The sequence below is a fragment of the Cornus florida genome, unplaced genomic scaffold (assembly GCF_030987335.1).
Source record: "Cornus florida cultivar Cherokee Brave unplaced genomic scaffold, ASM3098733v1 CherokeeBrave_3.0.0_Hap2_Chr01, whole genome shotgun sequence".
Classification (NCBI taxonomy): Eukaryota; Viridiplantae; Streptophyta; class Magnoliopsida; order Cornales; family Cornaceae; genus Cornus; species Cornus florida.
The window spans coordinates 121,234,312-121,255,129 of record NW_026775571.1 but is presented as its reverse complement, the minus strand read 5'-3'; the positions used below and the strand labels follow the sequence as shown (position 1 = coordinate 121,255,129).

The window sequence follows — 20,818 nt, the reverse complement described above, 5'->3', positions numbered from 1 at the left end:
AACTTTACCCAATTTCCTCAAGTGGTAGTATTTAACTAAATGTAGCTAGGGATGTCAATTTTTAACCCCCCCCCCCCCCCCGGCGCCGAAGCCCCGTCCCGTCCCGCCCTATTAATAACGGATATAGGAAGACTTTTTATACCGTTGGAACGGGTATGGATACAAATTTTGTACCCGTCGCAGGTCACGAGACTGGTAAGGGTTCAGTATACATATCCTAGAGGCCCCGCCTCGTCTTTCCCGCCCCGCTAAGCATATAACTATATATATAATATTAATAACTCTTACCCAGTTACGGATCTCTTACAATCCTAATTTGAGATGTAAACTTGGTATTAAATTTACTTTTGTTTTGATTATAGTGGAAGTTGGAGCTTAGAACTTCTTGTGATTTGGTTGTATTAAACTTTTATTTTTGTTTATTATGTTCTCTGAATTATGTTATGTGTATGTTATTTTTTTATTTTTGTTGGGATACATAATTTCATTTATGTTATGCCATTCCCGGGCTTTCCACATTTAAATAGCAGGAGTTTAAGTTCCAAAAGTGAGAGAAAAAAATTTATTAGCTGGGCGGGCACAAGGGCACAGTATTTCCTAACGGAGCGGAGCTGGATATGAAAATCTAATCCGTCGCTGGTCTCGGGGGAGGGGGAGGGGGGGGGGGCATGGACTTGATAAAAATTAAAAGGGGCGGGGCGGGATTTAGGGAAACCCGCTCTAAATTCGCCCCGTTGCCATTCCTAAATGTAGCCACCTTAATAGGAAAACAGTATATTGAAAAGGCTCTCTCTCCCACCAACTCTTATATATTTTGGTTGAATTTCCAATATATACGTAGATATATATATATATACTTACATGTATTTTTACCAATATACATATACACACACATGTATTATTAGAATCAAAGTTGAACCACATTTTGGCAAGCACTTTGTCAGAATCACATATTGGTCCACTAGTTATACAACTTTCGGAAGAATCAGAATAAAACCATCCTGCTTGTGCTAGCTAGCTCCCCATATTTAACGGTGTACCATTACGTGATACATTTCTCAACTATATATATATATATACACATATTCATTTTTTTATGCGTGCCAGTGCCAGTGCTTGCATCCCATTAATTCCAATACCAATAATTAATTTGACGATCATTCATTTCTTTATTCAATAATTGAGCAAGAATCAGAGTTAAGTCATGCTTGCAAAATACTACTATTGTTAGAACAGATATATCCTTACGGATTGATCATATGTGCAGCATATATATAATATATATTATATTTTAGGAAATGATAAAAATATTCTCCAATAAACAACGTGTGAGACCAGATATTCCAAAACGCACACACATAAGCAAGGTGGGTGGGTGCAGTAATATGAATATTTTAGGCACTTTAATTGTCTTATTATTTGGAGGTAATAAAAAAATAATAATAATTTTTTTACAAAATTGTAACTGTAATTAATTATTTGTATTCACTCTTTTAGCTGGTGCATGCTACTAGACAGTAGGTGATGGTGGGTTAAATTTAGAGACCGTACGTGACGTGATGTTTCTTTAATTTGTTACGTAGAAATCATTCGAGCTTCTTGGTCGGCGTCGTGAAGTTTTGGGAATTGGAAGACTTTATGGATGTAGAATTTTGGGTTATTTGATGTTTCGGAGCATATATTGGACCCGACCCTTTCGGATTATCCGTGTGAGATTATAGATAGTCATTTTTTGTTTAAATTTTCAAGGACTGCCTCATGCTCTACTTGATGCCAAGTTTGTGTAAATACATATATATCCCCAAGCTGCAATAACTCTTAAATGAAATTGTTAATTATCTTTTATTGATGTTATTTAATAATAATGTACCATGAGGATGGATCATGGATTGCATAATCAGGTCACATATATATTAAATACGGGAAACACTGCCTCCTCCACATGCATTGCATAAGCAACACTTCGTTGATGTATTGACAACAACCGTCAAAAGTTTCCTTGTAATAAGCATGCACAAGCACTACCCCTCGTCATTGTGTGTGAAATTCAAACATTATCAACGAAGCAAAAGTGAACTACAATATTACAATTATATATGAACTACAACAACATAATTAATCTTCTTCTTACAAAGTTACAGAAACAATTAATACTGGAGTACATTATTACATTTATATATGAACTACAACAACATAAATAATCTTTCTTCTCAGTCTAAATGGCTTAACATCTTTTCCCCAAATCACCAAATTAATTCAAAAATTTTATCAGATGATCCATGTTCAAACATGTACTCATCATCTAATGCCCTTCAAAACCCCTGAAAAGATCACGATCAAACAAAGTTGATGATAGCTTGCAGATTTCAGCCCTCAGGATCTGTTAAGTACATGGGGCTTTCCATTTCATCACCCATAATTGCAGAAGCAAAAGATTCAAAGCTATCTACAGTCGAAAGGGTAGAAGGAGATCCGTCAGAATCTGAGATGTCCTCGTCATTGATAATGATGCGTTCATCAATATCTGAGACATCCTCATCATGTATAATCATTTGTTCTTCATCGATTTCTGAAGTGTCCGATCCGGATGCTCCTAATAAAAGCTTGTTTATTGCAGCTTTGGCAGTTTCAACAAACCACTCATCCTCGGGCAGTGCACAACTGACAAATAACAAATTAGTCACACGTTTGAAAAGAATGTTTAGAATTTAGTCCTTCTATAATTGAAGAAAAAATAGAGAAAGCAAAGAAGAGGAAAATTAAGAGAATTAGGAGTGTTAGGTTTCAATCCCAGATGATGGCCATTACAAAAGAGCCCCACTACGTGTGACATTCATCACATATTTCTCAACGTATTCAAGAAAATGGAAAGTGTACCTTTGTGGGTCTATGCCTCTAGAGGAGAATGTCCTGATTGCACGAGCAATTATGGCTGATGCTATCTGTTGCACGTGTCGCGATGGATAACTTGCAAACCGTGCAATTTCGACAGTGAAGTGCATATCGAGAATTAACTGCCAAAACAGAAGTTGAATAAGAACTCAATGGGGAAAGAGAGACGGGTAATTCAGTGACATTTGCATAATAATGCAGGAAATATCTCCATTCATCATAGGATCTGGTCTGCATGGCATAATTCTGTACCCCAAAGAAAATTTTAAAAGTGATATGACACCAGCCAATCGTATTAATGGGGCAAAGACATGGCATATGATGCCAATCCAAGTCATTCATAGCAAACACTTCTTAGTCATACATTTATCATATGAAATAATAGAGCAACAATTTAGAACAAAAAGCAGGTTAACAGGTAATCATATACACATCAACTTGACAACTGATTTCATAACATATGCATAGAGAATGAGATTCCTAATGTATTTGGTGGTATATGACAAGGAAGAAGTTGAGCATGTTTTATCGGTCTGTCATAATACTCAACATGGTCTTTCAAAAAAGACCTTAGCATAAAAGGGAAAGATGTAGAACGTTGAAATGAAATTTTCATACCAATAAACAGAGTATCAACTAGCGAGAGAAACTTCCACAAGCACACCAAGTCATACTTGATCAAAACCCATAAACATAGCACATACATAACGATCTGACAGATATCAAATGAAAACTGGATAATTTATGTGTTCCTTTCACACAGCTTCGAGATAAAAGATGACCTCTGAACTTGAATCACAAATGTTAACCACCGAGATGTGATATTCAACCAAAGATCCTCACTCGCCACACCTGCCTTCCCCCCGCATTTCCTGCCAGAAACCTCTCAAACTGTCAGAAACTACCACCACACACCAAGGAAACACTTCAAATCTGACACCGCCAGGACACCTCAATCCTCACCCTCCTCAATACCATCCCATGTAGACTACCAATGCTCGTAGGGGTGGCAATACTTGACACGACATGCTAACACGACTCAAACAAGACACGGGATAAATTTAATAGTGTCGATCCGAATTGACTCAATAATTAACCGTGTCATGTTCGTGTTTGATCCACCAACCCATTTAACTAAATGTGTTATGTTAACATGAATCAACCCACCCTCACCCATTTATTACCCATTTAAACTTGTTTAAAATATAATATCTTAAAAATATTTGGACTGATTTGCCAATTCATGTCTTGCCGTGTCGTGTCGTGTCGTGTCAGGTCATGACCCATTTGTTAAATAGTTGTGCGGACCATGTCATATTACCTTTTAAATAATGTTGTGCTTGTGTCGACCCATATAGCGGAATATTCATGTCATGACACAACATGAATATGACACGGAAACACAAATTACCACCCCTATTCATGACTCCCTCAGCAACGTAGTCTTCAAAACCTCGCTGAAAGTGTATAGATTCTGGTATACTCACCTTAAGGACCAGTGCCGCCAACAATCCTCCCAAACAACAGTTCCTCTTTCTACAGCCTCACAGAGCATAGAAAGAAGCCTGACTGACCCATAACCAGACCCTAAACTTGTAGATCAGCAATATTGTGAGTGCAAATCTAAATCTCAATATTTATGGTTGAAGCCCATTTTATATCGACATCTGTCACCAGATTCTGATGGTAGAGTTTCTGCGGGGACCACCCATTATGTTTGGTGGCTTAACAGTATTAACATGGACATTGTATATGCTAGTGACAGAATTGCATACAAGGTCCTTCGGAGGTGTTTGATTTATAGTTCTTTGATGGGCCGACATTGAGGGGGGTGCTTTGGCACAATGATAAGCTTGTTCCATTGTGACCTGCAAATCACAAGTTCAAAACAAAAACATCTCCACATGCGGAAGTAAGACCAAGTACATCTCATGTTTCCTAAACCCCGCAGCGGCTAGAGCCTCCCATGCACTAAGTTAGCCCCCTTTTTCATGGACCACACTGGAAATGGGGCCAATTTATAAAGGCAGAGTACTTGGGGATAAAAAGATTTCAGAGGTAGGCCTGCCCCAGGCCCCCAACATCATATAGTCTCTTGACAAGTACCATAGTAGTAGAAATAAAAAATTGTGGAACCTAAGTTACAAAAACTCACATAATACAAATGATCCAGCATGATCCCTCCTTATTTGGTGTTATTTTAACACCAACAAAGAAAAAAATAAATCAACCTAGCATGAGAAAGGGTAAAGACTACCTATGTGAACAACCAATCATCGAGCTGAATTAAGGTTTCCAACACAATGCTACCAAAATAAGAGTATTTATATATCTAATTTCAATGTAATGTTAAAAAAAATTATGAAATGAAAGCATCTTTTCAACTTTAAAAAGTGAAATGTGTATCAATTTAAAAATTGTACTTGTTATATATTAAGGAATCTGAGAGCAAGCCTTGGCAGCGCAACGGTAAGACTGCTTTATTTTGACCTGATAGTCACGGGTTAGAAACAGAAACACTCTCCCTACATGCAAAAGTAAGGGTACATACATATGACCTTCCCCAGACCTAGCAAATGATGGGAGAGCCTTGTGCACTGGGATAGCCCTTTACATGAAGGAACTCGATAAAAACATTAATAATACCTAATTTTAAGAAACAATAAGGACAAACTTGAAATTATTCACCCGTACGTACAAGAAAAAAAATTTGGTTCATCATATGTAACAGGAACACTTCTGTTAGGCAGAAGCTCGAACATCCAAAATCATGCCAAGGTGCAACTATTTTTCTGGTCATGTTAGCAATGACCGTGACAAAGTCATTGCAACTTAAACTCCAATTTATTATAGATATATGAGTATGAGAAATCTACCTTACAATCTAAATTAGACGGAGAAGCCATTGAGTTCGGGTTGACAAACGTGATAACACTATTTAGGATCTGAGAGCAACCATTTCTGCAAATTACTTGCGAAGGTTACATTCATATTCAACCTTTAGAGGGACAATCTTTTATTCTAAAATAAACATCTCAACTCAATTGATTCTAACTATAAAAATTGAACACAAAAATTGAGCTTCATCTAAGACCATAATGCCTTCTTATGAGCTTCTTCCCAAATTTTTATTAGGTATTCACACAAGTGCTTTGACGTAGAAATAAAAAACTACAAATTCTTCCCACAGTGCCTTCTTTTTTCATTAAGTACTTGCCAATATTTTGGTCAAGTTATCATCTCTTGTGGCAAATTCTTAAGTAGGATTTTATTAGTTGATTCCAAGATTAGTAAGCTTGAACGGAATCCCAAAAGAAGTTGTTACTAATGTTAAGCAAGGGAAAGCTAATCGACAGTAATCTGTTGGATGTTAGTAAGTTAATTGTGTGATTTATCAAGATGAAATGTGTTATACGACCCATTTAATACTAAACATGTTACATGGGTCGTGTTCCGGTCAATAGTTTGTGACAAAAATCATTAACGGATCGTGTTTGGGTGATGCGGCCTAGTAACACGATTTGCCACCCCTAAAGACCAGATCTAGAAGAGAGAGAGAGAGAGAGAGAGAGACTTACTACCGTATAGGTATAAACAAGTAAAAATATTCATGTTTCTTTAAGAACAAATTTTAGGCGCAATGCTATTTGCACACTCACAAGTACTTGCAGTCCATTAATTTTTCCCCCGGTTAAAATGATAAAGTTGTCCATCAGAAGTCAAAACCAAATAATGCTGTGGAATAATAAGTGCAATGTGAAAGTGCTTCTGAAAGACGATTGTGTCATTTCCTTTTTAAACAGAAAGTGGAGTGTGAAAATGCATTTGGGAACTGTGAATATCGCTTATTTATATGGAAACAAAGTTCTATTAAGGAATACATATACGTGTCCTAACCTATGTTGCAACAGATCTGTTTCAGTTGGTGCTTCTTTATTATGTTTAGTTTGGTTCCACTCTTCATTTTGCATGTCATTCTTTAAAATACTCCTTACTGTGTATCACTATGTTTCTCTTGGTTTATGTTCATTTTTATTTAAGATTTTGAAGGACAGCGTTGATGGAGGAAAGTACCTGCTGTAATCCATGTGGCTGAAGAGGAGCCGAATCATCCTCCAACACACCCCAGAAATCCTGTTCATCGGACAACCACATTACCACCGTCTCTGTGAGCCTGGCAAGCAAAATTTTTTGTATTTTCTCTTTTCCAAGCAACACATCTCCCGCCACAGTTGCTAACTGCTGCAGCTTCCCAAACAATGCCTGAAAGCATCACATGACTATCGTGTTTAGTACATAATGTTCTAATCTTACCAAGAGAAAAAGGGAAAATCAAGAACATTCGCTATAAAATTGCATTCCGCCCAAAAGTTATTTGGGCAGGTAAAACTATAAAAAGCATGTTTGAAGGTTGTCAATGACACTGCACTTTGCAGGGAAAAGGATTAGAACAAAAACAAGATTGAATGACATTGGTTTTCCCAAGATGCATAATTAGTTTTTTCACAACGCGTTAAATGAAAACAAAAACACTAAACAGTGAATTTTTATAGGTCACTTTGAATTTTAAAATTAAAAAATGACAAACACGCACATGCTCAGAAGCACAAAAACAGAGGCATTAAACATATTTTATAACGATATCCAACATGCAAGAGGGGAGGGGGGGGGGGGGGGGGGGGGGGGGGGGTGTGGTGATGTTTCAAAGGTTTTCTTGGTAATTTAATTCATTCACCTACTTAGTTTCACATTCTATCCCAGTTTTGGGAAGTTAAGAGGCTGGGTAGCAGTCTTCTCAGACTTTGAGTAGTCCATGTTAGGATTGTGATGCATTTACAAAGGTACTCGACTGTCTAGGAAGTCCAAAGTGCAGTAAAATAATAACATTTTATGCAAAATTGGAATGTAATGAACTAATGAAGTAGAACATAGATAACTACTACTAATAAGGATAGATTAAGAATCTAAGATTCATCCTGGCTTGTCTAGAGTAATACTACCATAGCTGGATTCTCCCTCAACTCCTTCCTTTGTCACTACCCCTGGCAGCGATTGTGGATCACCTTAAATCTATCTAAACTTGCTCAAGTTGATCTATGGTCCTTTGGGATCAATTTCAGGCTGATCTAAATCAGATTCATAGTTAACAACATGTATGGAGACTGACAAAGTATAAAGTGGTCCCAACCCAAGCTCTACTATTTTCACAATGACCCCTGGACCGGAGGTTCTTGTGAATAATACAATGGCAACTCACTTTCCCACTTCTTTTTTGTCCAAGGTCCACACCCACAAATCTTTTACATTTTCCAATATGCCCCATCATTTTTTATTTTTTTCACATTTTCCAGAACCTATAGATGACAATTCAAAATAGAAAATACATGTTTCTAGATTTACTATTTAAATTTATCTTCATTACCAATATATATAAAACAAATAGAAATTTAATAAACAAATCAAAGATTATACAATAGTTATTTCTAAAACTTCAGATTTTCTTTTAAAAAAATTATTACCAATTTAAAGAAAATTTTAAACAATATTTAATTTAGTGATTCAGTTACGGTTTTATTCCCTTTTGACATAAAAAATTTAAAGAAAATTACAAATTTATTTATAAGACAAACTTAGCATTTAATATTCAATTTATTTAATTCTAAAACTTTATAATCTAAAAAGAAACTGTAACATTTTATTTAAAAAGAGGACTTGTAATGAGGTGTGAATATAATAAAATTTTCAAAAAAGAAATATATAAAAGGTTATAAACTTCTTTGATATAATTACTCTAAAAAATTTGCCATCTCCCAAACCAACCAACCAAAAAGAACATTTTTATCTGCCAATATACATGTAACTTTAAATTGTAATTGGAAAAAGAAAATTATAAGTAAATATGCAATAGTAGAAGAACCAGAGAAGTATTAAAGTATAACCTGGAATGGCAGAGAAGGCAGAGGGTCAGAGGCCCAAAACAGATCCTCCTCCTCCCCTCTCCCATTTAGATAAATTTGTGCATCTAGTCGTGTTTTTCCATCTCTTGAATAAATGAAATTTAAAACATATTGTCGACAGAAGTGATCTCTAAGCTTGTCCAACGAATGCTGAAGATGGCGCCTCCAATCCTTAAATTCTATATTACCTGTGGTAGGCAGAATGTTTTCAGTGAGTCCTCTTCCTTCTTCCTTGCTTTCATTCAGTGTGCTCCAAATTCTCGATACAACCATTGGTAATAGTTCCTCTGCAACAGTAAATGCAGTTCCCAATAGTGCAAGCTGTTGGGAATCTGTTTCAGCTCTAAAAGGAACAACCTCTTTCAGCTCTGTAAGATTGTCGTCTTCAGAGGGACCAGGTAAGGCCTTTATCAGAGTATCCACATATTTATCAAAAAGCTGTGAAATTCTTGTCAATATGTTTCCACCAAAGTGCAAAATGGCCGGGGGGGTTAGCTGTTCCACTAGATCCTGTCAAATATTTTACTCCAAGGTTAAAATATGAACAAATCATTTAGCTATCATCAACCATGTATCCAACATTAAATCAGTAAAATTCTCGCATAATATGTTTGCGTAGATATCTCCAATCTATTGATGCTCTGAGTCAAATGCCCGGGTGAGGCCTCCGAGACAGCCATTCTCAGCCCATCCCCCAGTCACCACACACATAATTCCAATCTGAGATAAAATCTTCAATTTAGGTGGTATTTCCTTTTGTAAAAAATATTATGGTATCTACATGCACAAAACTGTATGCATACACCAGTATAAACCATATGTACATATGTAGGCAACCAAATACGTCCACACCTATGAAGTAAAGATACTTCTAAAAAGGAGCTCTATTTGTATCGCATACGATATCCTCCATAGATTATTGCGGATGTGTTTGGTATTTCATAATTATATCCGAAGCCAAAATTAATTTTTTTAAATTTAAACATGTAAGCTATATTCCTCAAATATTTCACGGTATATGTCTAACACATCTTGAATATCAAGATACAGCACTTCTTATATAGCATTGTAGTGTAATTTCCAGAAAAGACATAAAAAAAGGTTTCAAATATATGGACAGCAGAAGAACTGGGATATAATGAGCAAAAATCATGCCAAATTTGGTCCCAATTCCATCTACATGGAGCACAACCTCTATTTTCTCATTGTGAATTTAATAACTCACTTAATTTTCTCATTTCAATTTTAATTGTAAGCTAGAAGCTTATTTGATAAATTCATTGCAAGTAATTGTGTGTCACAATGTGGATACATTATGATATGCAATCACCGTTAAAGTTCTGCATAACTATATATATTTATATTCTAGTGCATTCACCGTACCTGTATGTTTTTCTTATTCTTTAGCATAAATTACACTCACGCCCCTGTGGTTTGCTTTTATCACACGGTGCTCAAGATAAGCCTTTATTACACTGAACACCTTGCTGATGTTAAGAAGCTAGCGAACGTTAAAATTCTGGTAAAATGTCGTTTATGCCCTTCACTTATAAGATTAAAAAAAGAAAAATATCTTATATGCTAAATTACTTTTTACCCCTTATATATACATACATATACATATATATATATTTTTTTTTTGATAAGTAAAAGATGATAACATAACACACACACACACACACACATATATATATAAACTACTTGCTATTGTTAATGAAAGTGAACTGTAATTGTGAAACCACCATTCCTCTGGCTTTCTCTCTCTCTCTCTCTCCACCCACCGAAATCATCAAACAGCAAATCTTCAAAATTTTCAATAATGGAAATAATTCAAAATGTGGTTTGATCAAAATGGGTACCTTTATCAAACAATAAAGTATGCAAATGGGGTTTGGGTCTCTTGGAATGGGGTGTGGGTTTCTTCCATCAAAGAAAACGAGAGTATATATATATATATATATATAGAGAGAGAGAGAGAGAGCTGAATATATGAAGCAGTGACATATACATATAAATGTGTATATATATATGTGGAGGGAGAGAGAGAGCGAGCTGAATATATATATATATAGAAATGTGTGTAACATTGGAAAATTTTCAAATCTAAGAAGGCTACTAATGCCTTTTTAGTAAGGGAAAGAGAAGACCAATCACTAAGTCAAATTTCTGACGGTTCTAACAGCTCCTTAACGGCAGGGGGTTCGTTGAGCACACTTGCCTAACCTTGGGTACACAGTGATATTAAGCTCAATTTTGACCACCATGTGTAATTAGGTCTAACCTCAAGGGGTGTGAGTGCAATTTACGCTATTATTTATTGTGCCCGTGTCCACGTGGCGTATGCATGTGGATTGCATGAAGTATTTTTCAGAAATATTCTTGCATCTACGGGAATTAGGATTGCATAAACTATAGTAGACTATACAGATGCAAGAAGCATGTATTCTTGACAAAGACTGCTGGAACCATGAACGAACACAGCAGAGGATACCCACCTTTAGAAGTCCAAAAAGATATTTTAACATCCTGAATTCCTAATATTTCTGCAATCTCTTACATGAAACCAATTTTCTATTTGCAAACAATGTGAAAGCTAGGTGCTTGTGGCAGTTCCAATATTGGGTTCAAAATGATTCCCAGAGAGATTGGAACAAAAAAAGGATGACTTACTTTGATAGCAAAAATGAACCTCATTCCAGTATCAATATGCACACTATCAGACGACATTGCAAATGTAGACAGTGGAGATGCAAAGCGAGGTGATAATAGCAAACTCTCATCATTTTCGGCAAAGTCAAGAATTACTCTTCTTGCCCGTCTAAAATTCAACTCCAAAACTTCTTCAATGTACGGCTGCAAAAGCACCAAAAGCAACTTTGAGAGTTTCAGACCTTGTGATTCCAATGCAGAGCAGTGGTTAAGACTAGTCTGAATGCAAATGCTAGCAGCACGTAAAGCAAAAAGGGTCTCCAAAGAAGGCGCATTCTCCTTAACCAACCGTACTAAATATTCAATTTCCCATTCTGCCCATTGAACGACTCTGTTGGAATAAACAGGATTGTCGCCAAACATCAAACTGGATTCTTTTGTTGTCAGTGAGATTGTAGAGAATATAAGGTTAGAAAAAGTGGCCGGATATGTTGCAGGGTAACTTGGACAGCAAGGAAGAAAAGCCTCAATGCTTTTGTGGAGGCGTGACCCATATGATTTCAAAAGCAGGTGATGCGCCAATGGACCTTTCCCAAGCCTTAATAAACCAGACAAACCCTTCTTCCGTTCAAGACTAGGAAGTGATGGATGCTCAATGATCTCAACAAGCTGATCCTCAAGCATTGCCTTTCTTTTTAAAAATGCAGACTTGTAAGAAAGCGGTTCATTAGATGAAGCATCTACCAAGCCTTTTAGCTCCGGGTAACGTCTCTCTTCAGCATCTATCGCCTCTATCGCTTCTTCCACTTGATGCTCAGCCAAAAGAACATCAACATTCTCCAGAAAAATTGCCTTCTGATCTTCTGGTTCATTTGGAGAAGGATCTTCAAGTTCACGACTTTGAGGGTTCTCCTGACTTTCCTGGATACCATTACTCCGGTTCCACTCTTCCAAATCATGGGATACACCACTCATTAAATCCTGCACAAGAATCCCTTGAGCAGAAATATGCTTTCGCAGCTCATTCAACTCATGCTCCATTTCCACGACTTCTTCAGATAACCTAAAAGTTATTTCAATCAACACCATACGTATGTGGAGTAGCTACATAAATCAATGAACCAAATAACATAAATTCACATAATTTAAATCTGGAAGTAAGGAAGCAATAAGTAATCAGAAGCAGATAACTGGCAGGGCGAGAATCACAGCAACAAAGAGTTGCATTCTTTCTGGCACAAATTAGATATCCCATTTAATGGGTCATAAAGTCTTCAGCATCTTAATGTAATGAATTTGAACATAAAAAACTGCCCAAAAATTACTTGTAATACTTCTTTTGTTCTGTTAAAGTATTTACTTATTACAAACATTTTTGTTTATTTGTTTTGGAGGGGAGGAGGTGGTACAGAAGTCTTTGCTTGTTCCAACTGTTGAGCCTCACTATTTTACCTTGTTGGTCATTACCTAGAAGGTGGGGAGCCTTCATGTGAGTTCCCTGGTCAGGACTTCTATCAATAGTACTTTCCACATTGAGTCATATTTGCTGTCTTAAAACTGAAACAAACCTGTTGTAACATACTTACATATGTGCAAGGTTTATGGATAAAAACTACCAGAATGTGCAAAATTTGTAAACTACATGCATGCACGTGGAAATTTTGCTAATAGGTTAATCCGAAGAGAGAAACTGTGCTGCTATATTACTTCAAGAGATCCAATTATTAGCTTGAGTGGTATCTCCTGCCACTCTCAAAGGAGAGGTGCCAAGTACCAATAGGAACACAGGTGTATGTGTCGTAATTAACAAAAAAAATTATATATTACCTCGTGAAAGCCAAGTATTTTGTCCGTGTATTGCCACATAAGTTCTCTACTGCATCCTTTAAATCCAAAAGCTCAAAACAGAGCTTTCTTATTCCCTACACAAATAGCCTATTCAACTCATAATCATGGAAGTGTGACACCAAAAGAGGTTAATTGGAAATTCCTGCTAAAACAATGTTAGGAAAAGACAAGACAATGAATATATATTCTCATATTTAAAAAGGTTTGTAATCAAAATCGATGGCAAACAGTCAAAAGAATAGAATGGGATCATGATCCATATCCTTGTTTTGGCACTAGTTTATATACATAGCCATTACTCAAATAGTTATAGAAATGCAGTCACACACACCTCCACATGCCTATGGCTGCATAACATGATTAAAAACACCAAATTCATCCATAGAGAGGAGAACAAGCTTTTACATTTCTCTCAAAGAATTTACTTTCTTCGATTACAAAATTTTTGCTTTTTTTTTTTTTTTTTTGGTTGCAAAATTTTGGCTTGTTCTTACGTGTCTGAAATTGAACTGTCAAATGAAGAATACCATTTGAATTTGAGAGAAAACCCATCATTTTCGTGCTCCAATATTGTAACCAAACCTACCAAAAATAAATAAATATTATTCTGAGAATGATGGCTGCATAGTTGCTGTGTCAAATTTGACTGAATTCTTAAATATACCAAGGCTTAATCATATTTATACTGCCAAAATATAGCAAGCAAAACTAATCCAATGAGGCATCATTTGCATAATATTGAAAGACCGAATCCAGCCAATATCCGTAGGATTTTTTTTATTTTTTATTTTTTTTATTTTTTATTTATTTTTTTTTTTTATATATGGAAAAGGCAATAGTCAACGATAACCAATATAATGAGAATGCATGAGGCTATTGCATTGAGGCGCAAGGTTTAGAAAAAAAATAACCCCTCGATTTTAAACCAATAAAACATTACCATCCCTCTTTCGCTTTATGTATAAGAGGGAAAAGTAAAGCATAAGGTATTGCCCAAGGCACAAGTTTTGCATTGAATGAGACCCCACATACTTGAGACACAAGTTTAAAAGACATAAGCCTCAAACATTGAGTGTGAGTCTCAGTCAAGTTTCAGATATAACACACACCTTTTTGAAAATACAAAATGCAATTATTACCATCTTTTTTTTTATAAGTAAGAATGCAATTAATACCATCTTGAACATAGTTTTCCAAGTCAAATATCAAAAAAGTGTCTGATGATTTTTTTACACTGCTTGACACACTGATGACTCTCCCACATTGCTTCAAATGCTGATGATTACCATGAGATATAATGCTATTCTTGGAGTTAGCTTTTTCCTTAATTTGTATGGTGCATACTACAATAATTATGCTCTGTTCAAGGTTGAAGGTGTAGACTTCATATGAGCTTCACAATTTAAAGCATGAGACTTAAAAAAGGTTGAGCACTAAAGTTTGACCCTCACCACAATTGAGTTCTGAAGCACCAGACTTGCATAACTTTTAGAATCATGCTGCGCACTGCAAATATACTCCTTTGTTTGCCTTATTTTTTAATGTTAAGAAGCCCTCTTACCATCTTGATCACCTAGAATTCGTATAATATTTTTTTTTGTTAAGCTACATTGATATAGTACACGGCAATACAGTTGTAGGTAAACTAGGATTGCAAAAAAAATTGTTGAAGAGTACCTTGTTACTTCTCAGACAACTCAAATTCCTGCCAGATACCAATAGCACATCAATGCCCTGGTCACTTAAGCTGTATGAAACTAAAGGAATAGCTTTGAATCAATTAATAATGTTCTACTCGTTCACTTCCTATGAGAAGAGAAGGTGTTTTCTATTACTCTTAGAAGAAGTGACAAAAACTAACCAAGATGATGGCCCAAAATTTTTAAGAAGCCAGAAAATTGCATCCCTTGATCATATAATTAAATTTACTATTATTATGGTTGCAGAGGAAAACTTCCTATAGTTTACCAAACCCATCATGCCTAGAAGAACAAAGCTAGAAAAATGCAGAAGGAACAAACTTAAATTTCATGGTTCTTTTATCCTCCTAGATCATCAAATCTCTCTTCTCATCAAATAGTTCTCTCATAGTTTAAAGAAATATATCATTTCACCTTTAAAGCTTTTATTTCAAGCTTTCTTAGATGGGTTCAAATGTTATCATTTCACCTTTAAAGCTTCTAAGTACAAAAAATAAACGCGTTGAGCATACTTGCAAATCAAAAAATTCAGGGACAATCAGCAGAAAGTCCGACCCTTCTAGAAACTCAAACAAGTATCCATCTGAGAAAATATCCTACTTATGTGCCACATGCAAGAGGCTCCTGCCATTGCGGGGTCTGGGGAGGGTTAGATATACGGAGCCTTACCTTCGCATGGAGAGGCTATTTCCGATTTCAAACCTATGACCTCCAAGTCACAATGGAGCAACCTTACCGTTGCGCCAAGGCTCACCCTCTATGTGCCCATGGGATCAAAATCACATTATTGGTCGTACAAATAACTAGAGGCTTACAATTTCAGCGCTGGTTCTAAATAGACAATCCAATTTCTCATAATGTCCCAGGTTGCAGTGTGAAACTATAAGACGCTATGGGGCCAAAATAAAGGGCAATGGAAATATGCAATTACTACATTCTCCCAAACTGTTAAATGTGGCAACTTTATTTATTTTATTTTTTGATAAGTAAGATTTCTTAAATGTGGTCACATTTTCCAACTGAAGATTAAAGAATCTCAAATAGTCATACAATCCATAATGTTTTTCATAAGTTTTGTTATGAGCTTAAAATCTCCCTCCCTCCCTCCCTCCCTCTCTCTCTCTCTCTCTCTCTCTCTCTCTCTAAGACTTCGATTCCTCAATGCAGGTAAGTTATAGTTTTTAACCAGTGAGTGGTTTTCCAGCGAGTCATGCCTTCAGCAATTGGATCTTTTCAAAACTCCAGCAATTTAAGAAGAATTAGATCCTTGGAGATTTTTGTTGAAGAGGAGGGTGAGGAATGAGGATACAGCATTAGTCTCCATAAATTCTACTATGAACGAAATTTTCTTAACGTTTACAGACAAGCTTACTTTGATAATGTTAAAGGCCAGATACCAATTGTTTGTCCTAATATTTTTTCTAATGTTTCCATACACCTAGTGCAAGATTCCCAAAAAATGTTCATTCAATTTGGAAATTTTCTACTTAATGGGAAGCTTGTGGTGCATGTAATATTCCTCTCTTGCAGTTCAGAATCTCGAGCAAATGATGCCAATAAAAATAGGCCCATTCTTTACCATTATGAGAAGAGTCATGAAGCAAATCTTTTATATCTTTTATTTTGTAATCAAATATTTATTACAAAATTAATGGAGTTACTGCAGCAAAATGTAGAAATTAATATTTAAAAAAAAAAAAAAAAAAGTTGCTACAAAAAATAACTGTTGAAAGCCAAATTCTTAACATATTTGTTACTCTCATGAAATTACAGTTCATTCTATTCCTGTTCTTAATAGTTGAGGCAATCAACCTTTAACAGAAATTTCATACTAACAAATCAAACAATAGGTTGAATTCTGTAGAATGTCACCCAACCACAATTACTAATATATCTCACTGATTTAACTCGAAAACGATTAAATTTTATAAAGAAATGAGAAAATTCCAGATTACCAAATACTAAAATAAAGACACAGAATCTACAATGCCACCCATATAGGCAAACAGTCCACATAGATTGAACTCAAAATAGTTTCAACTAACAACCCCAGTTAACTAGTCTGATGAGTGATGACGGAACATGAGAGGTAGGTAATCAATTTCTGAATAAAAATAACTTGAAACAGAAAACCCACAATGATAAATACGGCTGCTTTCATGGAAGTAAACTTCAAACAGAGACGAGCCAGATGAAAAGAAACTATTTCATTTATGGATTTGAGAAAAGAAACTAAATCAATAAAGAATAAATGTTAAAAAATGCGCTACTTTTGCACAACTAAAGAAAGAGGACCTAGCGAAAACCCACTTTGGTTGGTTGATAGGAAAATGTAGGAAAACGAACAAAATTAGATTTTCCTTCAGTGAATTAACCCAATACCCACTCGCAGCGCAACAACATTACTTGTGGAGGAAGAGAGAGAGACCGACTCAACTAAACCATATAGAAATAATATTAGACATAGTTGAGTGGAGATTTTATTATAGGGTTTTAATTTATTTTGTCTTCAGTTTAATACATTTCTTCAGCAATCAAAGAAAATGGAAGGAACAAAAGAGAAAACAAACCTTTTCAGTCTTGGACTGATATACTGTGTCGATCTTAGATTGTGGAGTGACAGATTCGATAGATGGAAAGTCGTCGTCTTCTTCACTGCTCTCCATTTCTTCTTGCGCCTCTTTTGTTCACCAACACCACTTCACTGTCTTAATTTGCAGTTTGAGCAAATCAACTCTAAATCCAAAGACCTATTATAATTATTTAATAAATAAATAAAATTACCAATAAAGTCCTACATCTCATAAATATAAGGGTAAATTGCAAAAATAAAATAAAATAAATTATGTTTTAATTTTCAAATTATTCCCAAAAACTATATTTTGTGCATAATACTCCATAAATTATTATATTTTATTATAAAATACCCAGATGCCTATAATATATTTCATTAAATGATTATAATATCCCTTCTTATTGAATTACACTTGATTTATCTTTCTTATTTAAATAAATTATGAAAAAAAATCATATTAATTTTATTACATATTCTCAATTAAATTTGTATTAATTTACCTTTAATTTTTATAATTAATTATTTAAATAAAAATATTTAGTAGAAAATTTTATAAAAATTTACTTAATTTTTTAATTTGTAATGACCATATTACATGAAACAAAGGTATTTTTTAACTAATTTTTAAATTTTTTATCAATGTATTGTATGAAAAAAATATATTTTTGTACTATAAAAAAGTTTTAAATGATTATAATATGTTTTATTATAAATAATAAAAAATTTAATAAAAATTTAATTATTTTATAAAATGGTAGTTACAAATCTATTTATCTTTTTTTTTTCATTTTTATGATAAATTGATACTAATAATAAAAATAAGGTAAATAATATAATTAATATTTAGATAAGTGAAAAAGATAATAAAAATAATTTAATAAGAAATAAAATTTTAATGAGAAAGGGTAAAATAGTCTTTTGAAATGGGTTTGTTCTTAATTATAACGCATCAATGGTTCACGAGACCCTTTTTAGTTCATGAGGATTAATTGCAAAAGGGCAATAGTTAAAGGGATTTTTTTGCATTTTTCCCTAAATATAATTAATAAAAAGGTGGCAATAGCGACAATCTATATATATTTTTTTTTAACCTTACCCCTTCCATCTTAAAACAAAAACACTTATAACTATAAAAAGGAGGCGATAGAGGCCTAGCAATATTAGGCCCCTAGTTCCCAAACAGATGTCAGGTTCAAGCCTCCAGGCATGTGTGTGTGTAAACCAATAATGAAAAATATATATATTATTTTTTAAAATATTACACAATTATTCTTTCATGTATAAACTATTTTTTTTTCCTTCTCCCCTTCTCAATCTAGTCTTTATACTATATTTGGTTGAAGAGGAGGACGGAGGGGGAAATAAAAGAAGTTTTTTTTTTTTTTGTTGAAGATAAGGGAAAAGAGGAGAGAAAAAGCAGAATAATAACTAACAAGTTTTTAATTTTCATTTTTAACATTGTTGTTGCATAATTTGGAATTGATATATAATAATTATATAATGAGAGTATATTAATAAAAACAATATAAAACTTACTTTCACTTCCTTCCAACTAAAAAAAAAAGTATCACTACATCCATCCTTTCTATTATCCATTTCATCCAACCAAACAAAAATCGATGGACTTATCTTCCTTAGGGATGCCACATCCATCCTTTCCTCTCTCTCTTCAATCCATTTTTCCATCCCTCCATCCAAACGAAATATTAATGTTTTCGGTCTCTTTTGACAAAACCTAATAGAAACCAAAAAGGAAAAATATATATATATATATATATATATATATCTTTGTTGAATAAATTATAACTCTTTTTATATTACAATAAAAATAAAATATCTCTTTTGACAAGACAAAAAAATAATATAATAAGTTATCCCTTTTGATAGGACCCAAAAAGAAAAATTAAAAAGGACAATACTTAGGGGTGATCATGGATCGGTTTGGTTTGGGGTAAAGTTCAATCTAAACCGGTCTCCACGGATTGGAGAAATTTGAAACCAAACCAATCGGTGGGGACCTTTAATCCGAACCAAACCGATTCGTGAAATAACGGATCGGTTTGGGCAGATTGGGCTTTTCAAATAGCCCAATATAATTACAACTTATGACCCACTAAAATATCAAATTAGTGATTAAAAACTAGTAATTAAAACTAGAAAAATTAAATAGATTTGTAAATCATATACCAAGTAACAGTAATAGCAATAAAATTTGTAAATCATATACCAAATAAAAACAATAGATTTGTAAATTATATACTTAATAACATGCAATATAAATTATCCAAATAGAATAATGAATACAAAAAACAGAAATACAGAAAGTATATTCAATATTGTATATATAGAGTTATATATATATATATATATATATATATAATATTATTTAAGTAACGATTCGGGTTGATTTTTTCAGGGCTCAATCCGTTTACCGAACCGCAAATAGCGAATTACTATTTTTCTAAACCATTACCAAATTATGAGATCTGAAAACCGAATCAAACCATACGAATCGGATTGGTTCAGACTGAATTGACGGATTATTTGCTCACCCTAAATTACTTACGTCCTACCCATCACAAAAACTTCCTTCTTAACTTACCCAATCAAAACTTTACATCAAAACTTTACATTTGTATAAAACTTTAAAAAAATAAAAATAAAGGTAGGTCATTGGGTCATTTTTCTGGTCATTCCCCGCGTCTTAAATGGTATAGATTCTCTCTCTCCATGACTCCATAACTTTCTTCCCTACCTCCATCCAAAAACCACAATATTTATCTTTCTGTTTGTGGAGAAAAACTTCCTTGCACTCAGTTACACTATGCAACGAGCGCATCCAACTGTTCATTTATAGACGCGTGTTCATTTATAGACGCGTGCAACGACCGCATCCAACTGTTCATTTATAGACGCGGATGGGTGTATTACACGAACGGTCCAAATGCGTCCACCGGGTGCAAGGAAAATCCTCATGTTTGTGAATGTTATTTTTCTCTTGACTTTAACAACTATTCTTTTCTTTACATTAAGATCAGCTTTCAAATTCTCAACCACTTTCATCAACTCCTATTCTCTGGTCGCCTCAACACCACCACCACCTAACAAATCAATCATATTCACCACCTTATATCTCGTAAGTGTTACGGTTACAAATGTACAAAAATAGCTTTACACGATAATAGATTTTGCATAAT

The 20,818-nt window shown here is 34.4% G+C and overlaps 1 protein-coding gene across 5 annotated transcripts; it reads right to left on the bottom strand.

Moving 5' to 3' along the window:
* Positions 1-2,072: 2,072 nt before the first annotated feature.
* On the bottom strand, positions 2,073-17,779 carry LOC132268323 (exocyst complex component EXO84C). 5 transcript variants are annotated; one of them, XM_059769205.1, is made up of 9 exons: positions 17,617-17,763; positions 15,024-15,103; positions 14,798-14,919; positions 13,326-13,433; positions 11,520-12,561; positions 8,832-9,359; positions 6,967-7,155; positions 2,878-3,014; positions 2,073-2,661 (listed from the first exon to the last, which is right to left on the bottom strand). In XM_059769205.1, exons 5-9 carry the CDS (start codon positions 12,537-12,539, stop codon positions 2,367-2,369), a joined length of 2,169 nt encoding a protein of 722 aa, XP_059625188.1. In that variant the 5' UTR covers positions 12,540-12,561; positions 13,326-13,433; positions 14,798-14,919; positions 15,024-15,103; positions 17,617-17,763; the 3' UTR covers positions 2,073-2,366. The 5 variants fall into 5 exon arrangements, with proteins under 5 accessions (XP_059625188.1, XP_059625181.1, XP_059625167.1 ...); XM_059769198.1 differs by having other exon boundaries at positions 13,326-13,420; XM_059769184.1 differs by lacking the exons at positions 14,798-14,919; positions 15,024-15,103 and adding an exon at positions 13,874-13,928 and having other exon boundaries at positions 13,326-13,420; positions 17,617-17,742.
* Between the last annotated feature and the right edge of the window lie 3,039 nt (positions 17,780-20,818).